At 47.6% G+C, this 24,334-nt stretch overlaps 1 protein-coding gene across 1 annotated transcript in view; it reads right to left on the bottom strand.

Annotated features, from left to right (window-relative positions):
- Window positions 1-17,927, bottom strand: part of LOC124432490 (dual specificity protein phosphatase 8-like) — an 89,969-nt gene extending 72,042 nt beyond the window's left edge. Inside the window, exons 1-2 of the mRNA XM_046981473.1 lie at window positions 17,833-17,927; window positions 12,461-12,703 (exon numbers count right to left, since the gene is read on the bottom strand). Of these exons, the coding sequence (XP_046837429.1) occupies window positions 12,461-12,703; window positions 17,833-17,927 (338 nt within the window). The remainder of the gene's footprint in view (window positions 1-12,460; window positions 12,704-17,832) is intronic.
- Window positions 17,928-24,334: the final 6,407 nt, after the last annotated feature.

The raw sequence follows: 24,334 nt of genomic DNA, 5'->3' as shown, positions 1-24,334 counted from the left end.
GCACACTCTCTTGCTCGCCGCTCGCAAACCCACCTCCTTCGCTTCTCATCCTCTCACGTTCTTTCTCCCTCTCTCTCTCTCCCTCTCTCTCTCTCTCTCTCTCTCTCTCTCTCTCTCTCTCTCTCTCTCTTTTCCTCCTTGCATAGGTATATATACCCCTTTCTTCGCTCTCTCCTTCGTCTCCGAAGCTTCACACTCCTTCCATCCTCTCCGAGTAGCACTCAGCTCCAGAGTAACCGTCGCGCTATCTTCCAAGACAAAGTTACGTCGTAATTCCTTCGTGAACAGATGCCGATCCGACAAGCTTTCCTCCTCCTCCTCCTCCTCCTCCTCATCCTCTTCTTCTTCCTCCTCCTTTCTCCTTCCTTCTACGTCATCGTAGTTAGAGCGATCGAAGAACCTTAGTCTTTCGATTACCTACTACTCCTGGACGATTGGCTTGGAAATGGATACGAAAGGCGGGATGGCTCGATTCGCCAAGGGGTTGATCCGTTGATGAGAATGGTATAATATATATGATCTACTAAATAGGCGGACGGCTGCGCGCCGAACGACGAATCCCGCAAGACAGCATGAGATATTGCTGGATTAGGGCGCATTATAGTTTTAAGCTTGTGCCATTAAGGGCCGCCGGTTCTCATGTACCGAGGATAATTCGTCATTCGGAAAATTCTTAAGTAAAGACGATCGATTCGCGACGATAGGTGAAACGAAAAAAAAAAAAAAGAGAACCAAAGACAGAGAGAATATTTCGCGTTAACGTCAAAGTCCAAGTTCGTCGGAGGAAATCGTCGCCATGACTCTGGTCTGTACGAAGGCGTGAGTTTCCTCGAGTGTTGGTTATGGTAAAAGGGGGGACACGATAGGTCGTATACATGTAGGCAACCCTTTTATCTCGCGCGAACTCGTGCGCGATAGCACGGCTCGTTGAGCGCCACTGTTTTTCCGAGGGTTGGAATCGGCGTTACCGAGTGCGCGGAAGGGTTGATCTAGGCAGAAACGCCTAACGCTTTCTCTTGCCTGGGGAGGAGCCGAAGCAAAAGGGGGTGTAGAGAAGAGAAAGAGGGAGAAGATACGACGGTGATAATAAAGCAGAGCGGCCACGCAATAAAATATATCCGAAGCAGAGGCGACGACTCGTTTAGCCGAGGAGGGGGCGCGCTCGCTTCATTACCGAGTCGAAGTTCATTGCTAGCCCCTTAAGCTCTCTCTCTCTCTCTCTCTCTCTCTTTGGCGCGCGCGCGCGTTCGACGAAGGGTTATCACGACTCGAACGAAAAATCCTCGGATAATTAACCGTTCCACGGGGATCCCTGGAATGCGAGCGCTACAAAGACCCTGGAATGCTTCGATGCGATCTCTATCGACGGCTAACGATTCCTTGCTTCACGCTAATTACCGTTTACCGTGTCTACCGAGCGCCGTCTTATCCGAAAGTCGGCCAATCGATATCCAAAGAGATCGATGAATCTTTTGTTATTTGATCGACATGCATTAAGACCGAGATAACGATCTCGTAAGGAACTAACGAAGGGGAAGGTCGTAAGAAAAACGATGGACATGAGAAAACGATCCTCGTAAAGTCGGAGAGAAAAGTTTTGGACATGGTAGAAGGGAAACAGGCGGGGTTGGTTTGATCGTTCGCTCGAGCGACAAACACTAACGCGAACGAACGGGGAAACAGGAATTCTGCGCGAGCGCGGAGACCGTGAATCGCGGCTAAGAAAAATATAACGACCCGCGGAAGGAGGAATAACGCGCGACTTTACTACGTCCTAAAAGTCCCATAAACAGCGCTACGTACGTCGAACTTTTCAATTTTATGTCTCGACGTTCCGTTCTTCCCTTCGTTCTCGCGCTGATCTCTGGACCGTCATCGTTGTCGTCCTCGTCATCGTTGTCGTCGGAGAGAGAAAAAAGAAGCAAAAAAAAAAAAAGAAAATATATATATATATATAGCATGTGCGATCGATCGCCCGGATACCATTATTAAGACCTTTTTTTTCCTTCGGAAGGTTCAAAGTGCCAAAGATGATCACGGTCAAGGTACGACGTGGCGTTGACGACGTCATCTGGCGTACCGCATCACGAGTACAAGATAAGAATCTAAATAGAGATCAGCGATCCTTTGAGCATATAATTTGGTTTCCGATGCGGGGACAGCTGTCGCTCGAATTCGAACGTGTAGTACGCGGAGGCGCGATTCGTAGGACGGTACAAGGATGGTACAAGGGGACCGAAAAATTCGTCGGAAGCGTGACGCGCGACGTACCCGTACTTTGATCGTAGATTACGTTTGTCACATCAGGGGCGTGAAGACGAGACAGAGAGAGAGAGAGAGAGAGAGAGAAAGAAAAAAAGCAAAACTCGTTAGGCGCCAACGAAATCGCATCAGGGTAGGATCCTATGACGAGGATCGACGTTATCGAACTTTAACGAACGCTTTCTGTTGAATAACAACAACAACAACAACAACAACAACAGCAATAATAACAATGATAATAAGGATAATGAATAAAAAAGAAGGAACGTCGAGAAGGAGGCTCCTACCTTACGAGGACACTTTACTCGATCAGACCATCTAGGATTCGCGTTCACGCACTCACGGTAAGTACCTGCTAAGCGAGCCGAGTGACCCGAAGCAAGCATTTGATGTGCTTAGGCAAATGCGACACCCACTACGTGTGGAATACGGTAGAGAGAAAGGTCAGACGGCCGTGTGATGTATTTGTAAAAAGGTGTCGGCTTGGAACTAAGGAGGCCCGCTCGAACAGACGCCCCGAGGGAAGAGATAAAAGAGAATTGTATAAAATGGGGTGCACGGACCCCACGGTGTGAGCGTGGGGTACCCCTTGCCTCCCGTCTCTTTTCATTGCCCTACGGGCATCCTGGAGGTGCAAGAAGAAGCCGAGGCGAATGCCAACGCCATTTTGCAAGAAAAAAAGAGAGAGGGATAGGGGATACGTCTGCGTCTCGTCGTTCTGATCTGTCAAATTTCATTTCACGCTTCCGAGAACGGCTACGGGAATAGCCCGATAGGGCCAGATATGGATCTACCGACACCTACGTTGCCACCCTAAAAAACGGACCTCTAATCCAACCCCACTCCCCGCTAGTCCTTGCCAAATAGGAAAAATCCTTGCGAACGACTAAACGGATTCCTCTTTACGAACTATCGACGGATCGAGAAAAGATGTCTACGATCGTTGAGATCTTTGGAATGATTTGCCGAGGCTAAGGAGGACGTAGATTTTAGTGGAACGTGAGTATCGATCGTACAGGACCTTGATGCGTCGCATCGTTTCGTCGCTCGTACGGTCGGTCGGTCGGTTGGTTGGTCTCATGCTCGAAACTTTGTCACTCGGAGCACGTACTCGGGGCAAGGACCGACGCCGCAAGCTCTTCTTTCTCTCTCTCTCTCTCTCTCTCTCTCTCTCTCTCCCTGTCTTGCTCTTTCTTATTCTCCCTTTCTCTCTTTCCATCGCTTGCTTTCCTTTCGCTCGCTTTCTCTGGCCCTCCCTCCCTCCCCCCCTCTCTCTCTCTCTCTCTCAGTCTTTTTTACTCGCTCGCTCTTATAGCCCTACCTACCTTTCTCTAGAACGCGCCATTGTGTTCGTCTATGGTGGAACCCTGTATATTCCTCGACGCTATGGATTTTCCGAAAGCGTTTCGCTGCTTCGCGACCATACCGAGCCTCGCCCTTCTTTCCTCTGCGCACGTCAACGCGTCTAAGAAATAAAAAGAGAGAGAGAGAGAGAGAGAGAAAAGAAAAAAAGAAAAAAACACGTAAGCTAAGACGCCTCTTTGAATTCGTGTTTTGTTTTCTCGCCAACGCGACGTAGCGATCGAAGAGAGATCGAGAACGCTACGAGCGTACACGATCGATCGTCAATCATCGTCGAGCACCTGCATTTTCGTTGACGCGTTCACGCTGACGTCAGTATTGCGAGCCAAACCGAGCGAGTGTAGAAGCGCGTGCGATTCGATCGAACCTACGAACGGAAGCCAATCGCGTGAGTCATACGCGAACGAATTCGCGGGATGCTAAACAATGGCTACAAATCGTCACGGGAGAGAGTCAACGATGCGATCGATGCTTTATCGTCCTTGCGATCTGAATGTGAAAAAAAAAAAAAAAAAGAAAAAAACAAACAAAGAAAAAAAAAGAGAAAAGTAGAAAACAAAAAGAAATAGAGAAAGTATATCTACGTAGGACAATATTTTATCTTTAAAAGCAATTGAAGAAAAGGTATCGACATTGAATTCCTTTGATTTCTATTAAATTCCGCTCGTTAACAAAAACCATTGGAGATATGGTCTCGCGCGGAAAGTCCTCTATGAATAACTAAACGAAATTCCCTCGGCTTTTCCGTATGGAATTCATCGACGATAACCACGACGAAGTAGGAGGAAATAATAAAGCGATATCCGGAATGGAGGAAAAATTACCGGTATATTAGCGCGTGCCTGCGGGGTTTCGTGGAACGACGAGAGAAGAGAGGAAGGAGGAGAGAGAGAGAAAAAGAACGATAACCGATATACGTAGCCATGGGTTGGTGGTATGGACTAACTCGAGGTCCCTGTTGGACAATAACGCCCTTCTTCGTAACATAGTGGCACAATAACGTAGGTTCTTTGTACAAGTACAGGGCAAATAGATCACATTGCTGACTAATAAGCCCGTCGATGTGATCCTGCTCCCTTTTTGTCTCTTTCGCTAGGACCCGTCGCCCTTCGTGCTCCCTCTCTCTCTCTCTCTCTCTCTCTCTGCTGTTTCTTTTTCCCATCCTGTTCTCGCGACGGGCGGCAGTTCCCACTTTTTCCCGTTTTCTTCCGAAATTCCTACCGACTATCAATTGTGTTAGACATAGTCGTGGCAGGGGGGTGTCTACCATTGTAATGGTAATGCGCAAGGCAATCGATCCGCCTCATTATGTCACCAAACCCTCCGAAAAAGTTCTCTCTTGCAGGATAGTGTAGCAGTAGACGAATAAGCGTCCATCATCGGTTTCATGGGAAACTCGCGAGGATAGCTTCGGCGGATTTATTACGCGAGAATACGCGTAGAGCGCGTTCGTCGAAGAGACGAACACGTAGGACACGAGAACGCGCTTGATTTGAGATAAGATCTCGGGAGGCTTTAGTAAACCGTCTACACGGTTACGAACTAGAATCTAAGCGGCTTGTCAGCCTATATTAAACTACGAAGCACCGTAATACTTGGAGGCTCCGACCGTCTCGATTACCCGTCTAATTATCTGGCCAAAGTACGATAGGGCAACCCCATCTTCTCTCGAGAGATGGAATTGCCATTCCCTTGGTCCTTCGAGTCAGCGATGCCAACTACCCCTCTCTCTCTCTCTCTTTACCGAGGTCATTGTTACGTCGTTACTACCCTTTAGTACGGTCCTCGAACCAATTTCGGTCCTGGCCAAACGACGACGATTTCCTTCTCGTAGCTCTGACAACGGACGGAAAACAGATTTGCCCGTTCGATCAATGACCCGACCGCGATTCGACCTCGACGGGAAACTCGAACAAATTTTCTTTTCTTATCGTAGATAAACTTTCGATTTTACCGCATTCATTCGGGCTTAGTTTTCTCCGAGGATTCTCTAACTAGAACGACGCGAGAATAGACGAATTTAGGTGTCTGTATTGCAGTAGGTGGTAGAGCTAAGCTAGGCAGCCTGCAATCAATACTGTTTCGGCATTACGGTGGAAACACTCTCTCCGAAACAGCCTACGTTTCGCCTCGGATTCGTGCACCAGAGGGAGAGGGTAGAGGGAGCGAGAGAGGACGACAGCCGGGAGGGTCCGACCACGTTTCGTGGTCCGCATACTGATACGTCCAGTCGTATATACGGCGTGAGAGAGAGAGAGAGAGAGAGAGAGAGAGAGAGGGAGGGAGAGAACGCTCTGGCAAAGCCCAAAACAGAGCTCTCGCCGTCTTTGGTAAACCCTCGCTTGGAAAATACTGGCAACCCTGTAGCCTCCGCGATTCGAGAGAACGAAACTTAGGAAATTTGAAGAAACGAGAGAAAACGAAAGAAAGCTGATTCTTTGGATCTTTCTATGAAAATGAATTCGATTAGATCGATCCGATGAACTCGTTAGAACGCAATTCTAACGCAAAATTTGGACTGAAGCGGTTAAACGTATTCTTTCGGCGATTACCTTTTTAGAAAGGACCTTTTTTGGGAGAACGACGAAACGAAGAGATGGGAGAGAGGACGAGGAAGAAGAGAAATGGGTGTCGGTTCATATAAACGCGCGCAGGTAGCCCGAAGCTATGGGGTCGAAAGAGGTGGAGGAGGGTCAGAGGGAACAGCGTGGTTCGTACAGCCGGTAAGTGGGTACCCACTTCTGAATTGGCTCCCCTCGTTCCACTCGTTGGATCATCGTCGTTCGCCGAAAATTCGATCATTATGATTGCTTATGATGTAAATGATGCCCCGCGGCAGCAATTGTTTCCAGCAGAACGAACCCATAGGGCTGCGGGTCTCGACACCGTCGCGATCAGAGTGCCAAGGAGTACCATATATGCCATAGGCTAGGTGGCTACCTAATAGAGTTACGTCCACTGTATCGAAGCAGGTGAAAAGAGAGAGAGAGGGAGAGAGAGAGAGAAGAAAGGAAGAAAAAAAAAGAAAGAGAGTAGTAGGGGCGGCTTAGGTTCGCGCGCTTTCCTACTCTCAGCTGAGTGAGCGCTCGATTAAATCGCAAAAGAAAAAAAAAAAGGAAGAAAAAGAAAGATATAATATCTGCTAGAACCGATCGAATTCCAACCTATTTCTCGTTTCCCATCGTAAGAAAAAAGTAAAAAATGGTGCTTCGCGACCCCGCTTCAAAGCCGATCACGCGCAAGCCTATCGAACGTGTACCTATGTACGCGGTACATACGCTTGCCAGATATCCGTCGACTTTTTCTCAGACATTGCCGTTTTTCTTCCGACCTCGGCGTGTGCCTATCCGCCTGAAAAAAAAAAAAAAATAAAAAAAAAAGAAGAAGTGGACCCTTGCCAAGCCTGCTCGGATATGCTTCGCGTTGCTTCTACCTTCCGACCACCTCGAACACGTTCTTTCTCTCTCTCTCTCTCTCTCTCTCTCTCTCTCTATCTATCTTCTTTTTCACGAAGAGAGAAGAGAAAAAAAAGAGAGAGTGAGAGAGAAGTAGTTGCCTCTGGACAGAAAGAATGAGAGAGAGAGAGAGAGAGAGAAAGATCGGGGGATCGAATTCTACGGACTAATTTGCCCGGGGCTTCTTTACGACCGTAATTTTAAATTCCTACGAAAAAAAGGTAACTATATTTTGGCGTTCTCTTTAAATAGAACAACAGAAAGAGAGGGAGAAAAAGAGAGAGAGAGAGAGAGAGAGAGAGAGAGAGAGAGATCGAACGCTTACTCTTGTACGCACTCTCGAAGATGACGAGACTCACGCATGTATTGGAGAGAGATCTACTGGCTCGGCACCTATTATAGTAATTTCACGGTACGATGTCTATTCCCGCGCTTCGGAGGAGCAGGACTAATTTCATTAGGGATAAAGATCATCATTATTTCGCGACCGTCCCGAAAATTACCGACGTGCCTCTCTCTCTCTCTCTCTTCTTTTCACGATTCGATTTTTAAAAGACGCAACCCTCCTGCGCACTCTCATCCACACCCCGAGGCTCTCCTTGAAAGCGTCACTTTTATTGCTCGTTTGCCAAACGGACAACGAGCCGCTTTAATAACGGTGCGTGTATACAACTATCCTTTTCTTTATTCTTCGGCTCCTTTCGATTTGAAAGAAAAGATTTGTTTATTCATTTTCTTTTGTTTCTCTTTTGTTTCTCTTTTGTTTCTCTTTTCCTTCATAAGAAAAGAGAAATAAAAAGGAAGAGATCCCCGTTCGCGATAATAAATGTTATGGGACAATCGATTCGATTAGTTAATAGCTTCGAATCTGATTGTGAAAGGAAGATACGATCGAGGATAAAAATGATGAAACGTTGGAAGGTAAAAGGGGAAAGGGGTCGGCAGGAACGAGAAGCCCACATCCGGTTGGCTCGGCTCGTCTCGCGGCGCATACATCGTACGATCACGATAAATCGACAGTCGATCGGGCGTCACGTAACTCACGTACACGAGAGAACGAGCCTGGCAGCCAGCTTTTTCTTCGGCTGGCAGTCCGGTGTCCGGCGCTGACTGATCGTAGGAATCCTCGAAGAACGCATGCTGTTGGTGCGACGATCTCCTCTGGACAACGACATTCTATGTGATTTTTCTCTCTCCCCTTCTCTCTCTCTCTCTCACTCTCTCCCTCCCTCCTCTGCCTTACTTTGGTCAAATCGTACGTTTCTTCGTCGACGAAAGAACGTCGGCATAGATTACGAACGTATTTTAGATCAGTGCGAACTATCTCATTGCCTTATTTTCTTTCGTTCCATGGAGATATACTTAATAACTACTTACTTATTTACTTTTAACGAGAGTTAGCGGTCGATGATCTATGATTATTGTTATTACATCTTACGTATTACGTTTGGCGTAGCTACGTATGTTATGTACATGGGTAGTACCACGTGGTCGAACGAGATCACTGCACTACGACTAATTGTTGCCTCTAATTGACAAAGTTCTCAGGCTTGGACTCTCGACGCATTCCCTGCGATTCCTCTCTCTCTCTCTCTCTCTCTCTCCCTCTCTCAATCGCACACTACGAGACCAACGAGAAATAGTTTCTCTCGTTTTCTCCTTTTTATTCTTCGTACCGCGCTTGGAAAAGAAGCATGGAGCCATGGCTTCGTTATCGGGATTTTACCGGTCAGTACGAAGAGCTTGTCTCCTAACCTCCTCTTCCCATTCCCTTCGTCTCTCCCTGCCAGCAGATCGACGACGAGAAAGGGATCGGGAAAGGTCCTCTCTCGCGCAAAATCCCGTTGGATTTATCGACGTACCGCGATTAACTCTTCTTCGTCGACTTATCGTACAAAATGAAAGAAAAAGGAAAGAGAAAGAAAATAGAAGGAGAAACTTTCACGAGATCGTAAGTAAACGACGTAGATCTCTTAGGAATTTCTCGTAGAGAATGCGTAAATATTCCATTTCGTAATTATTTCGTTTCCTACCTATCGCCTACGTTAGTAGAAAAGTATTATTTCAACTAAGACTATTTACTTCCGGAAAACTCCAAACGATGAACGTCGAGAGAGAGAGAGAGGCAGAGGGAAAAAGAGAGGTTAAGTAATTAAAGCGACCCAACAATATCGTCGATTCGTTCGCAGCCTCGCGTGATATCCTCGCGTGACTCGTTACGCGATAGTTATTTGTTCGCGAAGCCCTTTTTTCCTCTTTCTCTCTTTCCCCCTCCAAACGAAATCAACGATCAGTATTCGTATTTCGCGTTATCGCACCTACGGCGCTGTATAATTAACGTGCTCGTACGTTAAAGTATCTGGAAGCTTTTGTAGTTTGGCGTCGTACTAACGACGCGATGAAATCTAGTAATCGCGACTGGAATGAAATCGGAAATTTCGAGATATCGCGATCACGCGATTTTCGGGACGACATCAAACATCGTAACGTTTCAATATCTAAGAGAATAAAGGGAATTCCTTTGGTCCGTCGTAAATACGCGTCGAATTTAGCATCTAAGATGATTATAAACGTAAGTTTATACGATCGTAAAACGAAAAGTAAATTAATTATTTAGATATTATTATTTCTCGAAGGATTAGTTCGTAAAGAAAAGAAGTTTAAATAGCCGTGTTTCTAGCTTAAACTCGCACGCATTGCGGCCGACAGCTGTCAAATAAATGTTAAAGAAATCGCTAGCCGAGCAAAATTTCGAGTGGGACGTGAGCGAGGAAGAGAAGGGTGTGCGTGTCTACCCCCATGAAGAATACCCTTAGCCCGCCCGGGGCAAAAGTCTCCGCGCGATTTTTCCACAGTTCGAAAGCCGGGGCGAAGTGCGGTCGATAAGTCATCGTCGAATTTACAGCGTTACTACGACGACAAAGCACAACGCGTCCGTTCTTCTTTCTTTTTTTTCCATTTGCTTTCTTCTTTTTTCTCTCATTCTCATAGCCAGGACGTTGCGACAAAAAGAAAAGAAATTACGCTTTAACCGTAGACAACCCTTTGGATATTATTCGCTAAGAAAAAGGGAAAAAAAAAGAGCGCGAGCTTCGTTACGTCGGTGTTCCTTTACTCGGCCAAAGAAGCGCTCGCGCCTTTTTTACAGTTTAACGAAGTAACGAGAATGAGGAGTCCCTCGACGACAAGAGGACGATGACGTCCCAGCTTCGTTTCTCGGTTGTATGGACGGCATAGCGAAGGGTGGCGACACTGGCGCCGAGGGGTACATTTTCGAGGGTGGTTTCGCGCGTCAATGCTTTATTAAGAAGCACTTGTTTAAAGGCAGTCCCTTCCTCTCGAAAGCCGACAGCCAATTCGACCGCGACGTGTCTGTGTCATTCGGATGTATAAATGGATGGAACGGAGAGAAGATCGGGACAGTGAGCTGTCGTCGAGGGTGGGTGGGAGGTAAATGAAAGAGAGAAAGAGAGAGAGAGAGAGAGAGAGAGGGAAATGGCTCGTGGCTATGACGATGGTTTCGGGGTGAGTCGAAAGCACCGCACGGCGCTCCGTCGTGTCCTCGTAATTGAAGTTATTGCAATATTGTGTCCTGTCAAGCTCTGCCTCGTCCTCCCTCTTACAATCTTTTTCTATCGTTTTTCTCATCTCTTCTTTCATCTCCCTCGTTCTGGTTATAGAGAGTTTGCCGGATTGTATAAACTCGACACATCGCTTTAATCCGTTGTCACGAAACTGATATGGCTACTATCCGCGATGCACGAATGCATTTGCATACACGTGTAAGAGAAAGAAAGTCGATTTGTTTTGGCAGAGCATCATGCAAATCTATTATCAAAAGTATCCCGCATAGATCACGAGGAAATGGTGCGCGATACGAAATAAAGAGAGAAAGAGAGAGATCTTGTCGCTTAGCCTTCTCTCCCGTGTACCCGCAAGATGTCCCTTTAAATCGTCGTTTGGCAATAGCGTCTGTAGATCTCGCCTTAAATCGTATACTTGGCACAGCAACTAATTGGTCGTATCTCGCGTTAGTCGACGTGCTTTATCGCTCCATCCGTAACGAGTCGGAAAGAGGACTTTCGCGTTTCTCTTCTTCTAGGCAAACCTTATGAACAACCTTTTCTCGCTCCGATTCTAGCTCTGCTTCTTGCTCTCTAACCTCTTGACATCGTCTCTCTCTCTCTCTCTCTCTTCGTATCTTTCAGGATTTTTCTCTTTTCTACCTTTGACACGTGGAAAAAGCACGTGAACACGCGCGCGCATTCGACGCAGAGAATCGACCACCTGTCGATGAGAGGAACGATAATCCGATAAATAAGAAAAATTCGTAAACTCTCGGGAAAAGAAAATGGACGATTCGAAAGGCCATTGAACTCTTTCTCTCTCTCTCTTTCTCGTTGCTTCGTTCGCAACGCGTAAACGAAAAATACTTTGCCGATCGTTCGAAGAGAAAGAAGCGAGAGAGAGAGAGAGAGAGAGAGAGAGAGAGAGAGAGAGAGAGAGAGAGAGTGAGAGGGAAAGAGAAAGGGAGAGAAAGGGACGTACCAGCGAATACGAGTTTCCTCTCGCTCGCGCCGGACACGAAATTCAATTCGTACCGTGAATAACGACTAACAAACCGCAGTTATATCGTAAAAAGCAATGCAGCGGCGGGATGTGAATTAATTCTGGCTTGCGCCGTGCTTCCACCTCCACCTTTCATCTCTCTCTCAACCTCTCTCTCTCTCTCTCTTTCTCTTTGTAGTTCTCTCTGTTCTTTCAGCGAGTACACACAGAACGAATCTTCCTCCGTGTTCGACTTTTCTCTCTTTCTCTCTCTCTCTCTCTCTCTCTCTCTCACTTCCGAATGGAACGTTCCAAAATTCAATAAAGGCCAACGAGTACAAGGTCTCCCTCGCCTCCATAGCTTTTCGTATGGGGTGCGTTGTCTACTACTGCGAGTTAGGAGTGCCGTAGTCGTCCCGAAGAGAGCGCAAAAGAGAGGGGACGGAGAAAGAGAAAGAGGCTCGGTGCATACATTAGCGGGAACAGTGTGGAGATATTGTCTGAACAAAGGGATCGGCTAGTACCTATCGAAAAGGCGATTAAGCGAGGATAAAGTTATCCCCCGCGTGCCACCGAGAAAGATCGTGAATTATCTACGTTGGAGATTGGCACCCAAAAAACAGAAAGAAAGAAAGAAAGAAAGAAAAGATCTTTTATTTCGAATTAAGTTAGCATATTGATGTTAACAATTGTGTCCGATCGATCCTGTAGATTTTATTTAAGAAACAAAATTATATTACTATACTCGCGATAAAAAGGAGCGAAAAAAAAATTGAAATTTTTTGTCCAAGACAAATTCGCGTTAAAAGAAGAAGCAGAACGAACGCACGTACCCACGTGGTTCCAGATCCCGAGGGCACAGCATCCTCTTTCGTCTCCTCTTCGTTATCTTTCTTTTCGCTCTTGAACCTCCAGCATCAGCACTACTACCACCACCACCACCACCACCACCACCACCACCACCACCACCACCACCACCGCCACCACCACCACCAACATCAGCAGCAGCAGCAGCAGCAGCAGCAGCAGCAGTAGCACCCACCACCACCACCACTACGACCAACTGCCACCCCTGCCTTCAAGCCGGTGCTCCCTCCTCTCGAGAGCATCGCCACAAAAGAGGAGGAGGGGTTTCGTTCGACCACGTGATCCACGTGACCGGAAACACAGGAAATACGGAAACGTGTGGATACACTCACGCGCTCTTTTACGCACTTTTCCGTTCTCTCAATTTTTCTTAGAGCATCTTGCTCGAATTTGACGAGATTTTCTTTGCTCTATCGCAATTCTTACGAGCCTTTGACAACGGCTTTTTGTCTTTTCTCAAGAAAGTAGCGCGTGTTTCCTCTCCCCCCTCCCTCTTTCCCTCTTTGTCTCTTTTTCTCAGTCGTTCTCCTCTCTCTCTCTCTCTCTCTCTCTCTCGTTGAAGAAAACGTGGAAGGCACGGGAGCGCGGCAAGCGACTACCATTGAAGCAGTTGCACGGACGGAGAGCGGCGACCGCGTTGCGGGACTTTGGTATACTGGGAGTATGGTAAGTAGGTACACCCCTGCTACCACCGCCCCCTCCCCGGCTCTCCTCCTCTCCCACGGCGAAGCTCCTCGTATTTCTCCTCTCTTCCCCTCCAAAGTATCGCGACGCAAAGCGAAGCACCGCCGCCACCACCACCGGTACCACTAGTATGCCTCCACCCCCGACCTCTCTTCTCGCCGTTGCTCTTCCCCTCCTCCATCTCTCACCGCCGCCTCCGACTCGCTACGCTCGTGGCTAGCCAGGAGCGTATTAATCGTGGGAGATCGAGCCGAGTATCGTATCGGTTAAGAGAAACGAAACGTTTCAAGAATGTATTAAAGTCGATACGAATTATGATTTACGATCGTTTCGAGTCATAAGCGAGATGAATCGTCGATCAGGAAAAGGAAATAGACCGTAGATGCGTCCGTTTCTACGTCGAAAGATCCACGTTTCCGAGATAGAAGTCCGGCACTGACTTGCCGAGCACCAGCAAACGCATAAAAGACAACGTTTGCATGCTAACATATCTATTATAATGTTGACGTTTGTTTCTCTTCGTCTTTCTCCTTCGCGCGCGCGCGAGAGAGAAAGAGAGAGAGGTTCCTTCGGTGCATTCCGTCTCGCTTCGGCGCGTGCATAAATTACTGCTTTCAAATGCAAAAGTATGAATGAGATAAAGTTTCCTCGTTGATCGTCGTCCTCTTTTTCCATCAGATTCTCTTTCACACACAGAGACACGCGCACGCAACTTTCTCTCTCCTTTTCTCTCGGTAATTTGGACAGTAACGCTTACTCTTGGTATTTTGTTTTAGTCCCACAGAGGAATAGGATTACATAGGTTAGAGGGGTGCAAGGGTGAAGACGTTGGTTGGCAAGAGGGTGGCGGAAAATAGGAACGAGAGAAACACGGCGATAAGGGACGACGAAACGTTCCAAGTCCCGGTGAGAGACTTGCTTGCTCGAGGAACCGGTAGGACGAGAAGGACTACAGAGACCGAGAGAGAGAGAGAGAGAGAGAGAGAGAGAGAGAGGGAGGGAGGATCGTTTATTAGCAATTGTAATGCAAGATCGCGGAATGCATGGGATCCTCGCGATGTCTCGATAAGGAACGCGTGTTCCTCCTAACACGATTCCCGATTCTAGGAGAACATCTCGAAGCGAGATTTGCGCCGTTAGCTCCTCTCGCTTTCCTCTTCCACTTTCGTCCGTGAAAAACTCAAGTTCGTCCTCGTTCCCATTCGTTAGTCGAACAAGACTACGACGCGTCCCTTCATTTTCGTACCTTCGTTCTTGATCGCGTCAAACGTTAGCGAGGAGCAAAGTTTACGACGTGCTTCGAGATATATCGCGATCTCGCGTCGTTCCATTTAATGGCGATCCTCTCCTTGTACGGCACGTGGGAACTTATTTGCCGAACGCGTATCCTTTACCGGCTCGTGCCCGACGCAACCCGCAGACTCTCGGGGCAACGTTTGTTGTCGTGAGCGAGGAAAGATTATGAGCGGCCTGGCTTCCCACTTTGAATAGTCCGTGGTATGCCTTGTAAATTGAGATCGAGCAAGCTCTAGACGCCCAGGTAATAAAGCAAACCTGTATAGTTCATCTGTTTCTCCAAAGTATCGTTAAGATCTTGTAAGGTAGTAGTAATAAAACTTCATTGTTTGTAATAATGGTGAGAATAACGTTGGTGTAACGATGGCATCGCTTTAATAGTCGTCGTTACCGCTTACCTTCGCTTCAGTTATTGCAAATATCTGTAAACAGACGACTCCTTCGCACTCTATTTTTCCCTTCCTTTTTTCAATAGAGCGTTAACATTTAGTTTTCATTACGTATCGTAAAAAGTCGTCGCAGTAAACGGACGTTGTGAGTTTCTCGCGAAAGCGAACGTAATACGTATGCAACTCGTGTCTCGTAATCCGCGTCTTCCCTTCCGCTCGCGCATTCGTTTATATAACAATAATACCAGAGCCAAATAGGTTCCGCTAATGTCGTCACGTCAGATAGTTACAGTCATCCGGTTCCATAATAAAAGGGTTGACGCATGCGAGTGTACTCCCTTCGAGCATAAAGGCCACCCTTTGCCCGAAACTCGTGCAATCGAAAGAGGATTGAACGCCGTCGCCGAACGATTAAAAAACAAAATCCATATTTCTTCTCGCTTCGTCTTCGAAGGAGAAGCTCTCGAGAAAAATGAAATTTACTCGATGGAATTGCCTCGAATCGTTTATGTTAATCGTTGCTGACGTCATTGGGAGAGCCTTCCTCAGATCCAGTAGTAGCGCTATTATCAAGCCCGTGATCGTACAGTCGTGCAGCCCTTCTGGTCGCTCCTTCTGGTCGCCCCTTTTGTCGACGTTAACTCAAAACGAATGGACCTTATATGCCGTTCGACGCAGGGATGAATTTTAACCACTCGGGGTGACTTATCCCAAACGTTATCTATTTCGACGGCACGTAACGCTGCCAACGCGACGACGACGACAACGACGACGGCGGCGGTGGTACGCTCGCGGTCTGTCGTTGGGGGGTTCTTTCGCGGAATAGGGTAGAGTTCCCGTCTAATAGTAAGCGTTTTAACAATGCTTGGACGTTTTCTTTGAAATGAAAAATGGGGCGAAAAAAAACAGGGTAAAAAAGGAGAAGAGAGGAGGAATAAAGAAGAAAGAAAGAAAGAATCGTCGAAAATAACAGGTATTCCAGTACGAGAGCGTCGTGTTCGTTAAGAGAGCGGCTCTCCTGCGAGTATAGAAAACGTAGACAGAACGTATGCAATATGGCATTCAATTTGCGGAAGATTCGCTGTCTGGCAACGCAAACAACCGCTATTGGGTTTCATTTAATGAACCGAGCCGGAACCTTCCGTAGCATTTTTGCGCTGTGGGCTCGGCTTAAATTGGATCTTCCTCCTTCCCTTTCGCCTCCTCTCGCCTGTCTCTCCACCCTCTCCCTTTACTCTTCTTCTCGATCTCTTCTATTTGCTTCCTGGGACTTATGCTTCGATGATTTCGTCGAAAGAGAAAACGTCGGGTGCTACGCCGATCGGTTACTCGATTCTTCGATATCCCCTTTTCGATAAATAGATAACGGATCTCACGGTGGTTCACGGCAATATTTTAACGCGAACGCACGCGGCCAAGGAAAATGGCTCGTTAAAAATATGAAGGCTTAAAGACGAATCCTCTTAAAAAGTGCTCGAGGGCAGGGTCGAGAAGAGGAGGCCAGTGGGGGGGGGGGAGAAGCAAGTGGGCGGGTAGAGGGTAGGTTGGGGGGGGGGGAGGGGAAGTAAAACGGGACACCGGTATCGGCGCCGTATCGTTCCATGGCGCAAGTGTCCGGTAAGCTAAGCGGATCCACGATAATCCGGATTACGTATTTGCCCGGTTCTCTGCCTCCTGCCATCTCGATCTCGTGCCAGTCGGAGCCAAAGACGTATTTGCCTCCTGGCAACGTACCGTCTGCTGTCCGTAATCTGTTTAACACTTTACAAGTAACAGACGGTCGCTTCGAAGAAGCAGAAGCAGAAGAAGAAGACGACGACGACGACTACGACGAAGAAGAAGAAGAAAAAGTATTCGGGAGATCTCTCTTTGCTTTGGATCTCGGTGTTCAACCGATTAGATCGTAGCCGCGAAATTATTTTCTTCGTTGAGAGATATTCATCTATCTCTTTCCCTTACTTTTTCTTCTCTTCCATCTATCGAGAAGCGCGCTTCGACATCGATCGGTAGCGATCTTTAAACAGCGCCATTAACGATTGCGTGCACAGGCTGAGGGGGTCGCGATCAAATGAATATAATGAAAGAGTGGCGGCATTAGGCGAACGTGCCGTGCATACTGATTTGCGGCTGATTGATTGGACCCCTTTCCACTCGACAACGGTGCACCATCCCCGCTGCCTATACCGATCTCTCTCTCTCTCTCTCTCTGCTCTCCTGCTCTAGCCACCCTCTCTCTCTCTCTCTCTCTCTCTCAATTCCGCCCCACGAGTGAGCCAACATCGTTGATATTATCAAGCACTCTGCTGGCATCACGGTACTCGCGAATTTCGGCGTGTTCCATCGTCGCTCACAAGAGATTGATAATTGCACTATGCTCCAGTCCTCGCTCATGTCAGAGAGAGAGAGAGAGAGAGAGAGGGGGGGAGGGAGTGAGGGAGGCTCGTCGTTCGATCGATCTAAATTTGCACCTAGTTTACGTTTGCATTATTGCGTTTGGATAGCTTGAGATCCGGTTTAATAAGCATAGTAATACGCTTGGAGACGATCGACTCGTTTCCCCTATATCGACTTTCCCTTCCCTCTATATCAGTGGAAACGTAACATTTTTTTCATAGAATTTTGTAAAGAAAGATGGTGAAACGCTCGAGGATAGGATCAGAGGAGCAACGATGTCGGCGGTAGTATAGTCCGGTTACTTTCATTGTCTCGAGGACGGGTCGTGCGAACTGTTGGCCTGTAACGTAATTGTTTTTGACGCGGTAATTTTACAGTGTCGTGCGTGCACGTACACGTCCGTCCTGTGACCGCGTAGCACATCGTGGCCGAAGTGTCGTGATAACTGCCATGCTTTTCTTTCTCTTTCTTTCTCTTTTGCTTTTCTGAGCGAGCAGTCAGGAGGCAACGCATTTCTTCTACTTAATCTTTTTTCGCCGTCGTTTCCATGAGAGGAAAGAGAACGACAGCCTCACCATGCTCGGGAGCCATCTGCCAAGTCGCACGTCCTTTCCATCGCGTCGACCAGGAACACCCCGAGGTCTATCTCTCCTTTCCTCTCCTCTTCCATGTCTTTCGCGTGTCTTCCACTTTCTCGTGATAATTCTCGAGCCTCGCCAAAGGGGAAAATTTTACTTTGTCGTTATTTCCTCGTAAACTTGTCTTGTCTATCGCAAAATCGTAACATTAATTAAGGATAAATCGAAGCAAGTGCCGCGGAATGGCACATTCTCTTCCCCTTGGACTTCGGGGTGGTCAGAGTTAGTCTGCGTATCTGCGAAAACGAAAGAGAAAGATGGAAGAGAGTGAGTAAGAGAGAGAGAGAGAGAGAGAGAGAGAGGAGAACGGATAAGAAAAAGAAGATGTAGCAGCGGTTAGAGAGGGAAGAGGGAGAAGCTGCACCGCCCGAAGGAAGGAAAGCAGTTCGAGTTCCATCTCTCTATCTCTCCTTCTTGCTCGTATACGCAGGTTGCCGTCTAAGGTATGTACGTGTGGGCGCACACGGGCTCACGGCCATCATCCTCGCGATCCCGGGACGTCTTTTGCAGGGAGAGAACGCGTAGGGAGAACGAAGAGGAAACGAAGGGAGCGATGGAGCTGGATCTGCCACTACACTTGGCGGGCAACTCGCGACGGCAAACGCGACGGAGGACTGCCGTCGAGAGAGAGAAGAGAGAACGCGAACTAGTAGCCGGGAGCTACCAAGGAGCCTTCGGAGACTGCATACCGGACCAAAGTATCTCCTGCTTGGCTTCTTCTTCTTCTCTCTTTCTTTCGATCCTTCGCTCTTTGGATAAACCATTGGGCTTGTCATTTTCGATGATCATTTCTTTTTTCTTTAATTTTCTTTTTGTCTTTTTTTCTTTTACCACCATCATCAGGAATAGCAGCAGGAGAAGCAGCAGCACCTACTACGAGAAAACAAATTAGAAGCAAGTCTGAACGAGAAATCGGAGCTACTATGGAGTGTCTTTGGATGTATGCATTGTTTCGTATTGGAGTCTGTAAGACGGTCCTCCCGGTAGAGCGGTATCTGCGGTTACACTGTGGCGTACGTGCACGTTCGTATTCTCTCTCTCTCTCTCTCTCTCTCTCTCTCTCTCTCTCTCTTATAGTCTTTAGTCTGGTTTTGACTTCGGGATATGAGTTTGTAGGTGTGTATCGACGTGGCCACTGTGTGTTGGCTGAACGTCGCGGTAGCTGCGCGGTAACCAGGGAGATGGGATTGCACGATAGGCGGCGTGTCGAAAATAGAAATATAATCTGATAGGCTCATTGTGCCTCGAGCCACTCGCTTCTATCTGCCACTACCACCGACGAATCTCACCAGTTACCTTCCTTTTCGCTCTCTCTCTCTCTCTCTTCTTTTCCCTCCTCTTCCTTCTCTACCTTCCTCTCTACCTCCTTTTGTCCTCCGCATGGTTCGTTCTCTTTGCTCGAGTTCCCTCCACGCACGACGGCTTATCTCCTTTCGGTTTTATCCGCCCTCCCAATTTTTCTATCGACCTTTAACGACGAGTTTTTATATTCGACTTATGTTCTCATTCTCGGGGATATTCGTATTTCGATCAAAGGAAAAGTCTATTTCTTTTAGGGTTGGAAAAAGCATCGAAACTGGCGCGAAGAGGTCGAAGCCGTAAACCATGGCGTAGCGGGAGCGTGACCAATGGCAACGCGATCGTAAAGAAATTAGAGGGGCAGTAATGGTTTCCGGGTACGGTGCCTTCCGGTCAGCATACATCTTCCACGGGTTATTCGCGGATATGCGCTTAGTATATGTATATCGAGTAAGGTAGTGACCCCTTGCTTTTGCTACCACCAATGCCGGAAGAAAGACATTTGTCTGCGTCCGTCCACGCTTGGGATTCTCTCTAACTTTCGATCGATGTTAAGTCAGAGAGATTTCGCGACGAATTATCATCCCTCTGATTGACGAATTAGAAATGCAAATATCTCTCCTATATATTTTTATCTTTTCTTCTTAAGATGAAATTATTCGTGCTGTACAAATGGATACGAAAGTGATCACGAGAGGGAGAGAGAGAGAGAGAGAGAGAGAGAGAGAGAGAGAGAGAGAGAGAGAAAGAGGAAGAGGGAGATATACTCGTTCTCTCGCTCTAGCGCGTTCATCGGTTCATCGTCGTCTCTGTTCGTTCGTTCGTTCGTTCGTTCGTTCGTTCGTTCGTTCGTTCGTTCGGTGGTTCGTTGTGGATGCGCGATTGCTGGCGGAACACGATAGAACGCGAAATGGAACGGCAGCTTCCCAGTCAGCCTGTGTGCGTACTGATTGATCAACATTGTTGCCGAATTAGACTCCTGCGAGATGGGCATATTGATTGGCAATCAGTGTCGGCCGGCCACAACGAAGCCTGTCCGTTCGGGAAACGGCTTGCTAACGCAAATACCGTCGCACCTGGATCGCGCCACGTTGTTTTCTGAGGGGAGAGGGGGGAGGATATTTTTTACCGCGTCTCTCTCTCCCCTCCTTGGAAAGCAAAGATCGAAGAGTGTACTGCCTAACCGTATCTTCGGTTAGACCGCTCGGTAAACGTTCCTCGCAAAATTTGCGGAGCACCGAAGAGTGACGGAAAAAAGGAAGTTCTCACTTTGAGAAGAAAGCTGCCAGTCCGGAAAATCGACGCGCCGTTCTATCAGTGAGCGTAGCGAGCGGAAAATGGTTTGGTTCTTTTACTCCGAGACTCGAAAGGAGGATGATCTCTTTAGAATTTTAAGACTTGTATCTATTTACTGGAGAGGGCTCAAATCGAACGCGAAGAAGAGGAAGTGAAAGACGAAACTGTAAACGTTCAAATGCCTCGTGGCCCGCGAGCGTAACGCGGAATGCGCCGTTTTCAAAGGTGAGCGCTTTCATCGGGTCGGAACTTTACGACTTTGTAGGAGAGCATTCTCCTAGAGCGGTGAGAATATTCGAATACGGAAGTATTAATCCCGAGCGATCCCTTGGGCTACATCCCCGGAGGTAACAAAGTACCCCATTAGCTTCGCTACTACTTCGGTGGGAGCTCGTTTTCATCCCTGCCTAGCAAGGACTCTTCGAGAAACCATCGCCGAGCCCGAGTTCTTCTTAAATTACGCAGAACGCGACTAAGACTATTTCAAAGAGCATCTCTCTCCTTATTCTTCTTCTTCTTCTTCTTCTTTATCTTCTTCCTTTCGAGAAATAGAAACTAATAAGGAATGCCTTCGATAACCACAACAGCTACTGCGTCAAAAAAAAAAAAAGTATCGCGTTGGCGGATAAACGTTTCGAAAAATATCTTTCACCTTTGGATAGAAGAAATCTCTCGGCAAGATTTTTTTCTTTTTCTCTTCTTTTTTTACTGTCGTTGAGCCAACGACAAAAAGTCGGAGGTTAGTTCGTAACGGTTAATGATCGTGTTTGAGAAGGAAGTAGGTAGAGGAGTGGATTAAGATAGGCCGATATCGCGATCGATGCCGCGAAAGAAGGTAAGAAGAAGAAGAAGAAGAAGAAGAAGAAGCAAAGAGGTAGGAGCCTATCGGCGATCCTCTCGGCGTTCACCCTGGTAAGCTTTTCTCTCGTCGAGATAAGCCTTTGGATTCGACCCCTGAGGTTGATCACCGATAGCCCCGTTGTCCTAACTTACTCGCTCGACACTCTCTCTCTTTCTCTCTCTCTCTCTCTCTCTCTCTGAATGTCCCCTTCGCTTAGGAATGGTAAAGGCAAGCGAGCGACAAACGCCAACTTCTAATACCACAGCCCTCCTCCTCTCCTCCTCTTTCCTTTCCCTTTATGGCCCGTTAAATGAACTTCTAGCACTCTTTTATATCGTCGAGGTAGGCCATCCGAGAGAGTATATATCTCGGTGGCAAAGTCGATTTACGAGCGGGCCCACGGATTTCGTCGTGGGAAAGGCGATTTCCATCTTTGCGCTCTCATCCTCCAAGCGTGCTCAACGAACGACGAACGAACAAACTTTTCTCGCTTCCGTCATTTCCATTAGGTACGTCGTCTTCCAGCGGCAGTTCCCCCTCTCCGGCCCCCAACCCCGTTCACTTTCCTCCGGGCCGCATCACCGTGCTCGAACATAGACAGGTAATTAAAAGAGGCCGCGTACCGCAAAGTTTCGGCGGGTGCGTGGGGAGGTATAATAATGCGTGGAATGCAGTTTTCGCCCCGAGAGAAGAACGGAGAAGTAGGTAGGAGGAGAAATTGAAGCGCCAACGGAGAGAAAGACGAAGAGGCCGATCGAGGTAGGGAGGCAAAGCGGAGGGCTGCCCGGTAGCAGTTTCCCAAACCGTCGCCATTAATAACCACCGAGATTATACGCTGCCGGACTGCCGGTGCACCGTCCGAAACAACGTGCTACGTTCGAAAGAAAGATAAACGCGCCTCGAGCGAGCCAGACCATTCTTTAATATCGTTCGGCAATTTCCAACCGAGCGCGACTATTCGCTCATTTCTATGGAATGTCATTTGTTCTTCTATAAAGGATGCTGTTCACGGTGGTCTATTTAGTCCGCGTGAAAACCTGGAATGCGGGCGTATCGCAGGTCCATACGCGCATTTAAGTCGAAACAGTGGCGGTATTTGGACAGGCTGTCGAGCGTTCGGACGATCATGGAACACCGGCCAACAAACAGTACAATACAATATTACAATCCAGGCAACAGCAAGGTCCCACCGAGCGCAGGTACAACGCAGTGACAGCGCAACATATCAAGCTCGTTGCTCTCTCGCTCTTCCGTTCGACTCGCTTTTTCTCTCTATCCTTCTCTTTTTTTGCCTCCCGGATCGTGCCGTTTTGTTCCCTCTCTCTTCCTCTCCCAACTTTCTCCTCCTCTCGTCTCGTTTTCTCCGTCTTCGTCTCTCCACGCCGAGCGACTATATCTGATTGGCTGGATCATTAATCACTGGTGACCGCGCGGCAGCCCTGTCCCGTCCTGCAACTAAACTTGTGGAATCGAACTCACCGGGGTGTACGTGCTGCTGTTTCTCTCTCTCACTCCCCCTCTCGCTCTCGCTTTTCCGCCGAGTATTTTCCTCGTTTCTCGATAGAAAATATCCTGAACCAAAGATCAACAAAATGAGAAAGTTTGGCGCTTTATCCAATCTTTTTATTGCTCCTCAGACCTTAATCCGATCGGACTCCGCGAATGGCATAGTCTGGCGTAATAAAGCAGAGTTATGATCGCCGTGGTGGACTAACTCGATTAACCTGTTGGGTAATTAATTTATTCGAGATCTCGCGGGTCGATAATTCGGCAAAGCCACTCGCAAAATTTGATCATCCACACCGATGACGTCTGTCCTTCGGCAGTTACTCAATTCTCCTTGCGCAACTTGCACGTATCCGAGGAATTGATATCTTTTGCAAGCTATATTTATATATATGTATATATATATACACGTGTGTATATCTTTTTTAGAAATTCTCATCCGTCTCAGCGAAAACGATCTTCCGCGTGGCTTCGTTTTTTCTTCTTTTTTTTTTGCCTAACAACAGACGGGGTCAATCAATGTGATTCAGTTTGTCCAGTTAGGGAGAACCGAATCGTGCGATACTATGGTACTCGGTCGAAGAAGGATAAGGAGTTGGAAAAAAAGCGTGTTGCTCGGCCGTTAGGACAAATTGGCTGGTGGACCATCCTGCTCGTGGCAAAAGCCGAGAGATATTCTCGAGCGACCTCACCTATACGATGTCTAACGTTGGTCCATCGACGACCCCGAGAACCGATCTATCGGCTTCCATGACCTCCGGGAGAGTCTCCTGGGGACACCTCTAATAGCCGGATTATCTCTCCTCCTGTGTTTCTTCCTCCTTCCACCTTCGACCTTACTTCTCCCTTCGTCCGAACCTTTTCCCAATAAGGATAACGAGTGCACGGCGATCTTTCCACGTCTTTATAGCCACCTCTCTCTCTCTCTCTATCTCTCATAGACAAGTTGGTACTTTCGGATACGATCGAGTTAATTTGATATCGCACGTTCTTTTGCAAATTTGTCATCCCTAGGACAGAACGACTGACTGCTCGTTTATTTCTCTTTATCTCATTGGTGAATATCTTTAAGTCGGTAGAACAACTTTTTTACTTTCCTATGGCATCGGTTTATCCTTGCGACCTACCCGAGGATGAAAGTTATTGATTTATCGATCGGTTCGTCGAGCGATTAGGAGGGTTCGTTGATTAATAGTCGACGTATGCCAGCGTATAGACTGACGCGCAACGTCGTCGGGCCTCCTCTTTTTCTCTTCCATCTTGCGACTAGTTCGCGAGTAACACGAGGAACTCCTCTTTCTACTTTGCTCGAATAACTCGCGTCGTGTAAGTTATTTGTACCAGAAGCGAACGTCTAACTAGCTCGTTCCTACGAACGATCGATCTTGCGATTACGTCGCTCTCACTTCCATTGGAAATTTATCGATCGATCGACTCTCTCTCGTCGTACGAAAATTCTTCGACCGTTAGAGTCGAATTCTACGAAGGGTCATCAAG

Source organism: Vespa crabro, chromosome 25 (assembly GCF_910589235.1).
Source record: "Vespa crabro chromosome 25, iyVesCrab1.2, whole genome shotgun sequence".
NCBI lineage: Eukaryota > Metazoa > Arthropoda > Insecta > Hymenoptera > Vespidae > Vespa > Vespa crabro.
Note: the sequence above shows the minus strand (reverse complement) of the source record. Positions and strands in the feature narration are given on the sequence as shown.